The 13,772-nt window shown below is 33.8% G+C and overlaps 1 protein-coding gene across 2 annotated transcripts in view; it reads right to left on the minus strand.

Annotated features, from left to right (window-relative positions):
- Positions 1-13,772, minus strand: part of eif3hb (eukaryotic translation initiation factor 3, subunit H, b) — a 104,816-nt gene that overhangs the window by 81,192 nt on the left and 9,852 nt on the right. For both annotated transcript variants that reach the window (XR_012394656.1, NM_001035264.2), the window contains 1 exon segment: positions 6,614-6,770. Coding sequence is in view for 1 of the 2 variants with exons in the window: in NM_001035264.2 (NP_001030341.1) it covers positions 6,614-6,770 (157 nt within the window). In the remaining variant the exon portion in view is untranslated.

A 13,772-nucleotide genomic window follows, 5' to 3' on the forward strand; every position in this document is an offset into this window, starting at 1 on the left:
GTTGTTGTTATTATTATTATTATTATTATTATTATTATTATTATTATTATCATTATTATTATTATTATTATTATTATTATTATCATTATTATTATTATTATTATTATTATTATTATTATTATTATTATTATTATCATTATTATTATTATTATTATTATTATTATTATTATTATTATTATTATTATCATTATTATTATTATTATTATTATTATCATTATTATTATTATTATTATCATTATTATTATTATTATTATTATTATTATTATTATTATCATTATTATTATTATTATTATCATTATTATTATTATTATTATTATTATCATTATTATTATTATTATTATTATTATCATTATTATTATTATTATTATTATTATCATCATTATTATTATTATTATTATCATTATTATTATTATTATTATTATTATTATCATTATTATTATTATTGTTGTTGTTGTTATTATTATTATTATTATCATTGTTATTATCATTATTATCATTATATTTTATAAGGGATTATTTTATTGTTTTATTATGATTGATAAGTCAATATAAATAGCAGTGCACATTAATTTGACGTAAATTTTACTTAATAATCTGTTTTATGTTAATGTGACATGTTTCTGTCTGATATTACATGTTCCATGCATACTGCTACTATAAATAAGTTATTTTTTGAAGAATTTGACATGTGGCCCTTGACTTGGTTTGCAAGAGACCCACAGAACCACCAAGATTTAGACACTCTGTTGAAGTCTGCGAAAAACTCACACCTGAGCAGTGCATATGACTTCATTCCCCACATGAGAGTCATCTTTAAGCTTCAACTGTATATCTCCTAATAAGTACTGACAAAATAACAGAACATTTCCCTCCATTGCCATACATACATTCACATCACCAAGCTTTATTTTGTTGGCCCTCAAAAAAGCAGCCCCCTGATCAATTTTGGCCCCTTTTCGCTCTCCATTTCTGAGCCTCTACAGCCCATTACACTTTTAATAATGCAACCCAGCCTCATTCTGCCCACATCTGAGATCTCGAAGGCCGTAAAAAAAGCGAATAAACAACCCTCCGTTCTCATCCTATAAACATGGAGCCCAAACATTCACTGCGATACAGCTTTCTGTTGAATTACACTGCAATTTACTCCAGCGTTTACTAGCGCAACTATCGGTGATGACGTTTTTCTGCCTTGGTGATCACTGACAGGCTGGCAAACAGTAAAATGGAGGCTGCGCTGTGGTAAAACACAAAAGCATAGACTTATAGAGGAGTTTAATGTGTGGCAAAATGCGAGGACGAGTGATAAAAGTGAAATTAAAATTCACCCTGGTGGGATATAAATATATTTTATTTAATTTACATCTTGCCTTCCTTATTACATGCAACAATGGGGAAAAAGAAGGAGGATATTGTGCTTAGTGCTATTGAATATCACAAACAAACAAAAATTAACTAATTAATTTACAAATAAACAAAAACATAAACAAACAAAGAGAGAAAGAATATTGAACTTTTTTCTATTCAATATCACAAACAGAACAAAATGTTTAGATAAATAAATAAATAAATAAATAAATAAATAAATAAATACACAAACAAATAAACACACAAATTCATAAATAAATACACAAACAAACAAATAAAAAATACCCAAATTCACAAACAAATACACAAAAAAACAAATAAATAAATAAATAAATAATATTGCACTTTGTTCTATTCAATATCACAAACAAACAAATAAATGAATACACAAGTAAAAAAAACACAAGCAAACAAACAAATACACAAAGTTATAAATAAATAAATCAATAATAAGAATATTGCACTTTGTTCTATTCATTATCACAAACAGAAAAATAATAATAATTAAATATATAAATACACAAATAAATACACAAACAAAAAATAAATACTCAATTTCACAAATAAATATGTAGATGAATAAATAAATAAATAAATAAATAAATAGGAATTGTGCAATTTATTCTATTCAATATACCAGAAAGAAAAAAATGAATAATTAATAAACAAACACACAAGCAAACAAATAAATAAATACACAATAATAAATACACAAATAAACAAACAAACAAATACACAAACAAATAAATAAATAAACTAATTCACAATTAAAAAAGATCTTGCTCTTTTTACAAACAGAAAAAAATAAGTAAATAAATATATAAATACACAAATACCCAAAAATATAAATACACAAACAAACAAATAAATAAATAAATAAAGATCTTGCATGTTCTATTCAATACACCAAACAGAAAAAAAATTATAATTAAATAAATAAATACACAAATAAATAAATACACAAACAAATAAATAACTAAATAAATATATCGTCCTTTGTTCTATTCAATATACCAAATAAAAAAATAAAAAATACACAAATAAATACTTACACAAACCAATAAATAAACAAATTCACAAATAAATAAATACACAAACTAACAAATAAATAAACAAACAAGATCTTGCGCCTTGGTCTATTCAATATCAGAAAAAAAATAGAAAATCAGAAGAGAATAAATAAATAAACACGCAAATTAATAAAAAAATAAATACACAAATAAATAAATAAATAAATCTATAAATAAATAAATAAATAAAGGATTGTCACAAACAGAAAAAATAAGCAAATAATAGATAAACATACATATAAATAATCAAATAAACAAATTTACAAATAAAAAAATCACAAATGAACAAGTAAATAAATATATAGGAATGGTGCTTTGCTTTATTCAATATCACAAACAGAGTAAAAATAAATTAAAAAAATAAACAAACACCCAAATAAATAAATATGCAAATAAATAAGCAAACAAACAAATAAATACATAATACACAAATAAATAAACAAATAAATAAGTACACAAACAAAAAAATAAATAAAAAGTAAGGATCTTGCGCTTGTTCTATTCAATATCACAAACAGAAAAAAAAACAAGTAAATAAATAAATACACAAATATCAAGAAAAATCAGTATCAATCAATCGAAAAACTAACATATAAATATTAAAAAGAAATTGACCAACATACTGAAAAAGCTTAGAAGAACAAAAAAAGAATCAAAAGCAAGTGGAAGAAGTGCAAGTGTGTGTTTCCAATCAAATGGCTGCTTACTGAATCAGAAAGTTGTTGACAGTCTTATCAGACACGATTTAAGGCAGAACGATCTACACCGCTATCAAACGGTGAACACATTTGCAGCATTCCCAGAAATCATATTTGTGTATATTCTTTATCTGCACTCCATCAGAACTTAATGTAGCTCATCTCAATATCCATATCAGAGTCATTGGCTTTCTCCCCAAAGCTACTTATAATGGTTAGTTCAACACTTCTTCAGAGAGCCCACAATATATTCAGATAAAGATTACATTTCTGAGAAAGTCATCTGAGTGGCATTGAGTATTACTTTCAGCATAAGTACAAGGAAAAGCAATACAAAGCAAATGACACAAACATCAGCAACAAAAATGATGTTATACTTTAGGATCTGTTAGTGAAGCGTCATTTAGGAAATTAATCCGGAAGGAATAGTGCTAGTAAATAATTAAAAACCAAAATATACATAAGTTACAGCAGGGAAGATAAGTATTGAACACATCAACATTTTTCTCAGAAACAATGTTCGTCAAGGTGCTGTTGACTTGAAGTTTTCCCCAGATGTTGATAGCAACCAAAGAAATCCATATATGCAAGTAAACAAATCTAATTAGATTACAAATGAAGCTGTGCATAATAAAATGAAATGATGCCGGGAAAAAGTATTGAACACATGAAGAAAGGGAGGTGTAGTTCAGCAGTGAAAGCCCAGACAGCAGCTGAAATCTCTCAGTAGTTCTTCAGCAACCCTGTGCCCTTCCTCGGTGTAAATGAATATCAGCTGCTTCAGTCAGAAAATAAATAAGAAGAGCAGAGCTGCGGCAAAATATTGAATAAAAAGACTGAGGATATAGTCAAATAAATAAATAAATGGAAACATTGCGACTGCTAAGAGTGCAAGCAGGTAGGGACAGCTCACGGCCAAAAACGCAACGGGCCACTGGGAATTCTCCCGGTACTCTCGATTAGCCAATGTGGGCCTGTTTTAACAGCAAAACAATTAAATAAACACCACAAAGTTTTCCACAAAACCACGTAATCAAGCATTTTCGTTGCAAAAAAAATTAAAAGTGATGAGGGACTGCAATACCAGTGTGCTTTAGTTGCTTCAGTCTCAGGGTTTCCTTTATATAAACTACAGAAATAAATGATTCTTCAGGTAAAAATAAATAAATAAATAATTCAGATGTGTGCATTTGTGTATACTGTATGTCCACCAACGTGTTCCAGTGGTCGTCAAACAACACTGATGCATTATTGTCATAGATTTGCATCCATTTTCCAATATGATCCAGCAGCTTTAGGGGTAAAGTCTATCTCTCTCTGATTCTCTCAGTGTTTCCTTTATAAAAATGACAGAAATCAATGATGCTCGAGGTCAAAAAAATAATAAACAATTAGGATGTGTATATTTGTGTATATTTTGACAGCAAAACAGTAACATAGACACCACAAAATTTGCAGTAAATTTTATAAAAACCGCAAAAAAATGATCTGATATTTTGCAACTAAAAGGATTAGCTGCAAATTATCAGATTATTTTTTGTTAAATCCTGGAGAGCCCTGCAATACCAGAGTGCGATTTAGCTGCTTTGGTCTCAGGTTTGGTCTTCTTTATATACATTACAGAAATCAATGATTCGTGATGTTAAAAAGTAAATAAAGCATTTAGTTGTGTACATTACTGTATGTCCAACAACGTGTTCAAAAAGCCGTCAAACAACACATTATTGTCAAAGATTTGGATTCATTTCCAATATGATCCAGCAGCTTTAGGGGTAAAGTCTATCTCTCTCTGATTCTCTCAGTGTTTCCTTCATGTAAATGACAGAAATCAATGATTCTCCAGATCAAAAAGTAATAAAGATTTAAGCTGTGTATGTAACCCTACCGGCCCTACGCAACCCAAGCTGCCCCGAGCTGGGATCGAACCGGTGACCTTCCACATGGGAGTCAATTGCTCTAACAAGGAGGCTAAAGATCATGACCTCTAGTGACTGTCGCTAGAGCACCTTTAGAGGTCAGAGGAGTGAGGTTTACCTGCACAGCACTTCACTAACTGGCCTCCGTTACACTCACCCCCCTAAACCTCACTCCCATCCGGGTCACGGCACCAATGTAACCCTGCCGGTCCTACACCACTCAACCCGCTCCGACCTAGGATCGAACTGGCAACCTTCCGCATGGGAGTCGGTTGCTCTAACAACGCTAAAGACAATGGACTCTAGCATTTGTTGCAAACGCGCAAAACGCTCAATTCGCCTTGCATGTATCGCGCTATTCGCACCGCGACATTCGCGTCATTACCAAGGCGCCATTCGCGCGTATCGCGCCGCAGGATGTCTATTCGCGCGTTTGCATTGACTTGACATGTAAATCACTCGCGCTTGACACGCGTGCCGCATCTGGTGTGAACGCAGCATTAGAGGTCAGAGGAGTGAGGTTTATCTGCACAGCACTTGAGGTGGATTTTATACTCTTTAAAGTGTGAAGTTAATATATATATTCAAAGTGTATGTATATAATCTGCTTGTAGACTTGCATACCATTAGAAGAATTACCATATCACAAGAACTGGATAAGTTATATAGTTACCAGGTTTGGGTCAGGGGTTAACCTAGGTGGAATTTGTGTAATATATGGAGAACAAAGAAAAAAACTGGTGTAGAAGACTATTTAAACAGGCTAGAATTTGAGTGAGTCAGAATTTTTCAGACAGAGATGCTACTGGGGGTCTCCTGAAAGTTCTCCTTTGTTGTCGACAATAAAGTATATTCTTCTGATATTCATAACCTCCAGACTGAGTTTGATTTAGTAAGAGAAAAACCAAGAAAACCACTACACACTTCACTAGCTGGCTTTCGTTACATGTACATTTGTGTGTATTTTCACAGCAAATACAATGTAAATGACAGAAATCAATGATTCTCGAGATCAAAAATTAATAAAGGATTAAGTGGTGTACATTTGTATATATTTTCACAGCAAAAACAATAAAATAAACGGCACAAAACTTGCCACAAATTTCCCAAAACCACGTAATTAATCATTTTAGTGCAAAAACATCAGTTTTCTTGTGAAATCCTGGAGGGACTGCAATACCAGTGCACTTTAGTCGCTTCAGTCTCAGGGTTTCCTTTATATAAATGACAGAAATTATTCATTCTTGAGGACATAAAATAAATAAATAATTCAGATGTGTGCATTTGTGTATACTGTATGTCCATCAACGTGTTCAAGTAGCCATCAAACAACACTGATGTATTGTGTTCAAAGATTTGGATTCATTTCCAATATGATCCAGCAGCTTTAGGGGTAAAGTCTATTTCTGTCTGATTCTCTCAGTGTTTCCTTCATATAAATAACAGAAATCAATGATGCTCAATGTCAAAAAATTCATAAAGAGTTAAGTTGTGTACATTTGTGTATATTTTCACAGCAACTTCACGAACAATGTGGGCTTTAGTCGTTTCAGTCTCCTACCTTCATCAAAGTCAGCATCATCCTCAGTGTGCTGAGGGAACGGGAAGCAGTTGGTGATCTCCAGCTGATCCTCGACCACCAGCCCCAGCAGGACTCCCTGCACCACCTCACTGCCCTGACCTTCCTCCTGATAGTGCTTGATGATCTTCATCACCACCTGCAGCACAGAAACATAAGCACAAGCACAGCTGACCTTAATTCTGCTTCTCACCGTCCTATCTGCTTGTTAAGTCGTGACGTATTGAATACTGTTGCTGGATTTATGCCGATGCTCATTTGAATTGAGAAAATAATCGTTTTTGATCACTTTTTAGTCATTTAACACATTGAATGATCACTTAAAATCATCACATTAAAGTGAAACTGATGTACAATCATGGTGTACATCACGGTCTCTGGACTTGCTGCATCACAGACACCAATAATTGAACAGTTTCTAAAAAATGAATCACATTCTGTTCACCTGATATTAGACACAGATATATGTCATTTGATCGTGATTTTCGAAAGTAATTCATCACTTTGTGTTAGTACATTTGTTGAGCCTCCTCATACAGCTTGGTAGGGCGTTTGGATCCGGAAAGCGCTTCGCTTGATGTCACACTTAACAAGCGGAAAGCCTAATGTTTAAATTGAAGTTAAAATGTGCTCATTCTCAAGTGGTTAAAACCTGTTTATTTTTCCTAATGAACCCAAAAGATATTTTAAAGAACGATCAAAACTGGTAGCAATTGACTTCCATAGTAGGTAAAAAAAAAAAAACTATGGTTGGGCCATCTCTGTGTTCCCTATGCTGGCGTGGGTTTCCTCTGGGTGCTCCAGATTCTCCCCCAGTCCAAACACATGCACTATAGGGGAATTGAACTAAATTGGCCAGAGTTTATGAATAAGTGTGTAGTGTGTGTGAATGAGTGTGTATGAGAGTTTCCCGGGACTGGATTTTTAAAAAAAAAATTTTATTGTTTTTTATTTTGTGCTTGTTTTGTTTTGTGTTTTGTTTTTTTAAACTAGTGTTTGTTTGTTTTGTGGGTTTGTTTTTTTTTTATTCTTTGTTTTGTGTTTCTGTTTTGTGTTTCTGTTTTGTGTGTTTTATTTTGTGTTTTTGTTATGTGTTTGCTTTATTTTGTGTTTATTTTGTGTTTGTTTTGTGATTTTTGTTCCGTTCGTTTTGTTTTTGTTTGTTTTATTTTGTGTTTGTTTTGTGTTTTTGTTAGTTTTGTGCTTGTTTAGTGTTTGTTTTGTGTTTGTTTTCTTCTGTTTTTGTTTTCTGTTTGGTTTGTGTTTTGTTGTGTGTTTGTGTTTGTTTTGTGTTTGTTTTGATTGTTTAGTGTTTTTTGTGTTTGTTTTATTTTGTGTTTGTTTTGTGTTTGTTTTGATTGTTTAGTGTTTTTTGTGTTTGTTTTGTGTTTTTGTTTTGTGTTTGTTTTATTTTGTGTTTGTTATGTGTTTTTGATCTGTTTGTTTAGTTTTTGTTTTGTGTTTGTTTTTTTTCTATTTTTGTTTTCTGTTTGTTTTTTGTTTTGTTTGTTTTGTGTTTGTTTTGTGTTTTGTTGTGTGTTTGTTTTGTATTTTTTTATTTGCATTTGTTTTGTGTTTTGGTTTGTGTTTGTTTTGTGTTTTGTTGTGTGTTTGTTTTGTGCTTGTTTTGTGTTTTATTTGTTTTGTTTTGTGTTTTGGTTTGTGTTCGTTTTGTGTATGTTTTGTGTTTTGTTTGTTTTGTGTTTTGTTGTGTGTTTGTTTTGTGCTTGTTTTGTGTTTTATTTGTTTTGTTTTGTGTTTTGGTTTGTGTTTGTTTTGTGTATGTTTTGTGTTTTGTTTGTTTTGTGTTTTGTTGTGTGTTTGTTTTGTGCTTGTTTTATGTACGTTTTGTGTTTATTTTGTTTTGCGTTTGTTTGTGTTTATTTTATGTTTGTTTTTTGTTTTATTTGTTTTGTGTTTTGTTTAGCATTTTTTTGTTTGTTTTGTGTTTGTTTCATTTTGTGTTTGTTTTGTGTTTCTACTTGCTTTGTGTTAGGTTTTTTCTCTGTTTGTTTGTTTTGTTTTCGTCTAACTTAGTTTCAGTTGTCAATACTTATTGCCAATTATTTAATTTCATTTCATTTTTCAGTTATATGCAATAGTTTTTATTCTTATGCCGAATTATATTTCACATTTTTTTAAATAATATACTATTATGCAAAGTTATTTATAATTTCATGTAACATTTTATATGTTTTATTCATGTGTGCATTTTATAGTATTTTTGTTTCATTTAATTGCATTGCACACATCTTATAAAATATTCAGTCCACCAGAACGATGTGAATATCAAAGACACGTTGAATCTACTTCATAAATGACAAAAGGGTATTTTATATCTTTCCACTATATACGAGATCTGTGGGTTCTGGTTATAAAAGTCTCCTTAACTCTCAGAAATTGCTTCCAAGCACAAGCTCTGGATGAGGATCAGGCTTTGAAGATGAATGGATGGTGTCTAGTATTGATTTTTTTTTTCCCCCACATTGCTTCCTTAATCCTGGTTAAGCATGGGGAGATTTAAGCATAGGCCGATGTCAGAGTTTTCTGAACCAGGATCTTGTTAACCATGTCTTTCCTTCGGGCCCGGCTGACCTTTCAGCGCTGCTCTGCTGAACACAGTTTATCACTGTATCTCCCACCTATATTCATTTCAGACCTTTTTTTTTGGTTAGGATTTAAATAAGGTTGTGCCTGCTGGTGGTCACAATTGAAAATCTATTATTGTGTTGGATGCCAGGTCTCCCGGACTCCAGGATCGATACTGCTTTGTGGACAGATTGGAGCCCCTGCTCTGCTCGGCTGAAGATGAATTAGATTTTTTCTATAAAAACGCAGCGCTCGGCTCTAACATTGAGCTTATCGCCGCCGTGTGGGATGCTTTACTCTTCACCTGTGCTATTTCATCCAGTGTTATTACCAGCGTCAGCCTTCCCGCGCATTTTTTCCCATTCTCTTTCTGTCCTCATCTGTTATCTATAGGGGACATTTCTAATGCCAAATGGTTATGATCTGTATTAAAGTTTACGGATTAAAGATTAAGCCTCATATTGCCCCAAATCCACCTGCTACAACAATCATCTTTCCTGAAATCCCTTGGACTGTCCACTATTTTATCATCTATACAGCAGTCCATGCTTTCTGGTGGACTATTTAGACAATACACATGATGTTTCAACGTTCCCTTTATTGCTTTATATACTTTATATTATTAATAGGTATTGAAATATAGTAGCATTATATTATAATAGCAAATAAATCAATTTTGTATTTTATTTTGCTATCATCTAATACACTCACCGGCCTCTTTATTAGGTACACCTTACTAGTATCGAGTTGAACCGCCTTTTGCCTTCAGATCTGCCTTAATCCTTCATGGCATAGATTCAACAAGCTACTGGAAATATTTCTCAGATTTTGCTCCATATTGACATGATAGCATAACACAGTTGCTGCAGATCCATGATGCGACTCTCCGGTTCCACCACATCCCAAAGGTGCTCTATTGGATTGAGCTCTGGTGGCTGTGGAGGCCATTTGAGTACAGTGAACTCATTGTCATGTTCAAGAAACCAATCTGAGATGATTTGTGCTTTATGACATGGTGTGTTATTCTGCTGGATTAGCCATCAGATGATGGGTACACTGTGGTCACATGTTCAGCAACAATACTCAGGTAGGCTGTGGCGTTGACATGATGCTCAATTGGTGCTAATAAGCCTAAAGTGTGCCAAGAGTATCTCCACGACACCATTACACCACCACCAGCAGCCTGAACCGTTGATACAAGGCAAGATGGATCCATGCTTTCATGTTGTTGACGGCAAATTCTGACACGACCATCCTAATGTGGCAGCAGAATTGGACACTCATCAGAGCAGGCAACGTTTCTCCAATCTTCTATTGTCCAGTTTTCTGCTGCTGTAGCCCATCTGCCACAAGGTTGGATGTGTTGTGCGTTTAGGGATGCTTTTTTGCAGACCTCAGTTGTAGTGAGTGGTTATTATGGTGTCTTGAGAAAGTCAACATATGTTATACGACACAACATATGTTATATGACACTGTTATACTACTTAAACTTATTAATCTTCCGTCTTCTTAGATTATTTTAAGAACACATCTCTTCCAGGACCGTTCATACTACAACCACCAAACCAACTCTAAACCTCCAAACTATACTGAATTAAGTTGCTATGTCTTTTCCAACTGATCCGACTTACGGTTTTCTGAAAACTGACCCGGAAAATTCCAAAAAGTCCCATTGACTTAACATTGGACCAAACTTTGTAACCTCATAACTTTGTGCCAGACTGTCATGCAGACTTAAGGTTGGGCTCATTAAGCTCAGACAACCAATCTGTCAACCACTGATCACCATTCAACTTACTAGCCACACCCTAGCAACCATTTACCACACCCTAGCAACTGTCCCATAGACTTCCATTGTAAAAACTGCCATTGACTTTACATTGGACACACTAACAACATACCAATACATACTAGAGACATACTAACAAGCATACTAACACACTGATCAGACTACAAACACACTTATACATACTAAGAATATTTTAACAAACATACTTATCATACAAGCAAACGTACGAACATGCTAAGTCACACTATAAACATACTAGCAACATGCTAATTCATACTAAATTCAAGGTAGCAACATGCTAGCTTGTATTAGAAACATGCTAGCAACATGCTAATTCATACTGGAACCATGCTACCAACATGCTATTTTTGCTAGAAACATGCTAGAAAAACATTCTGAATTAGTTGTGGTGGGTTGGCGAGTCGATTGCGGCCGGGGTTGGGGGTTGGGGTTGGTGTAAGTCACGAGATGAAGAGCCGGGAGGGGGATTGTGGAGTCTGAATGCGATTTGCGTTCGCAAGGTGAAGAGCGGGGGACGGTAGAGGGGAGGTTGAGGCAATCGCTAGCTGAAGAGCGGGGGCATTGTCTATCCATGACTAAAAAGGGGACGTGCACTGCACAGGTTGAGCCCTATGTGTGCATGTGTGTGCATGTGTGCAAGTTATAACTGTTTCAAACTAGTTTGAGTTACTTTTGCCTTTCTATCAGCTGGAACTAGTCTGGCCATTCTCCTCTGGCATCAACAAGGCATTTACGCCCACAGAACTGCCACTCACTGGATATTTCCTCTTTTTCAGACCATTCTCTGTAAACCCTAGAGATGGTTGTGCGTGAAAATCTCAGTAGATCAGCAGTTTCTGAAATACTCTGATCAGCCCTTTTGGCACCAACAACCATGTCACGTTCAAAGTCACTTAAATCCCCTTTCTTCCCCATTCTGATGCTCAGTTTGAACTGCAGCAGATCGTCTTGACCATGTCTACATGCTTAAATGCATTGAGTTGCTGCCATGTGATTGGCTGATTAGACATTTGCATTAACAAGCAGTTGGACAGGCGTACCTAATATAGTGGCCAATAAGTGTATATTCATTTGCTATTGCTGAACATGACCTCATACTATTCCTCTACATTGAGAGGTCCCATTTTTCTCAAGGAAAGCACTTAATTTTCAGGACATCAGTAACCTGACAGCGAACATTCATGCCCATAATGCCCTGAGCGACAGGTAGAGAGCTGTGAGTGATTGTAAGCTGGCAGGATCTTCAATTCCCGCTTGTCAGATGATTGGCTGTTTTGGTTGCTTGCCATCTGATTATCAATAAAAGTGACGGCTTGGGAATAAGTGAGCATTAATCCTATTAGGCAAAACTCCAGCAGGTCAAAGAGCCAGTATTAGCTCCTCCATTAACATTCCACCAAGACGACTGCACCAAAAATAATAAAATAAATAAACAATGCAGGACTTTAAAGCATTGCCGAAGATTAATGATATAGAAAATCAATAGGATTGTTTTAAATAATTCCAAAACATCATCATAAATGTCTGAGACTGACCCACTAAGGATTGAATGAAACTAAATGCACTAAAATAAATTTAAATAAAAAATATACAGTTGAAGTCAGAATTACTAGCCCCCTTTTTTTCTTTTTTTAATATTTCCCAAATGATGTTTAACAGAGCAAGGAAATTTTCACAGTATGTCTGATAATATTGTTTCTTCTGGAAAAAGTCTTATTGGTTTTATTTCAGCTAGAATAAAAGCAGTTTTTAATTTTTTAAAAGTCATTTTAAGGACAAAATTATTAGCCCCTTTAGGTTGTTTTTTTTTTCAATAGTCTACAGAACAAACCATCATAATACAATAACTTGCCTAATTAACCTAACCTGCCTAGTTAACCTAATTAACCTAGTTAAATGTCACTTTAAGCTGTATAGAAGTGTCTTGAAGAATATCTAGTCAAATATTATTTACTCTCATCACGGCAAAGAGAAAATAAATCAATTACTAGAAATGAGTTATTAAAACTATTATGATTATAAATGTGCTGAAAAAATCTGCTCTCCGTTAAACAGAAAATTGGGAAAAAACAATAAACAGGGGGCTAATAATTCTGACTTCAACTGTATATAGTTAAAATATATATATTTTAAAACAAATTTACAGTTGCAGATTCCTTACGGAAAGCGAATGTACCATACACCGGGAGTGACCTGGAATGTACCACACACATCAGAAAATATCAGCTTGTGTGTGACTTTGTAGACAGGTTTGCACGGGTCCACAACTATAAAAATCATGGTTTGACCAACTGCGATAAAACATATTAGAGCTGTTCTGAGAAAATATCAGCGTGAGAGTGTGTAGAAACATGTAAACGCAAGTACACAGAAACAATCAAAGCACGGCACATGTTGACTGATAAAGATATCAAAACCGATCTCAATCTGTAGACCAGAGTAGCTCTGCTAAATAGGTCAATTAATACTCGCGCAGAACCTTTTGACTTGGGTTTGAATCCCGTTGATGACATGTCAGTTATGATTATTTCTTAACATTAATTTAGGTTATATATTGTTCTGCCACACAATTATATTAAAATCAATAATGTTTACGCTGGCACCAAGTTATAAGAATCTTTATTCGGTATGGGCATGTTTTTTTGCTTTGAAAAATTAACAGAATGAATAGTTCACATCTGAAAAGAGGCCTCAGTTAACACGGACACCAGTTAAACTGTAACACTGGCCTCATTCAGTTTA

The sequence above is a fragment of the Danio rerio genome, chromosome 19, assembly GCF_049306965.1.
Source record: "Danio rerio strain Tuebingen ecotype United States chromosome 19, GRCz12tu, whole genome shotgun sequence".
In the NCBI taxonomy this organism is placed as follows: Eukaryota; Metazoa; Chordata; class Actinopteri; order Cypriniformes; family Danionidae; genus Danio; species Danio rerio.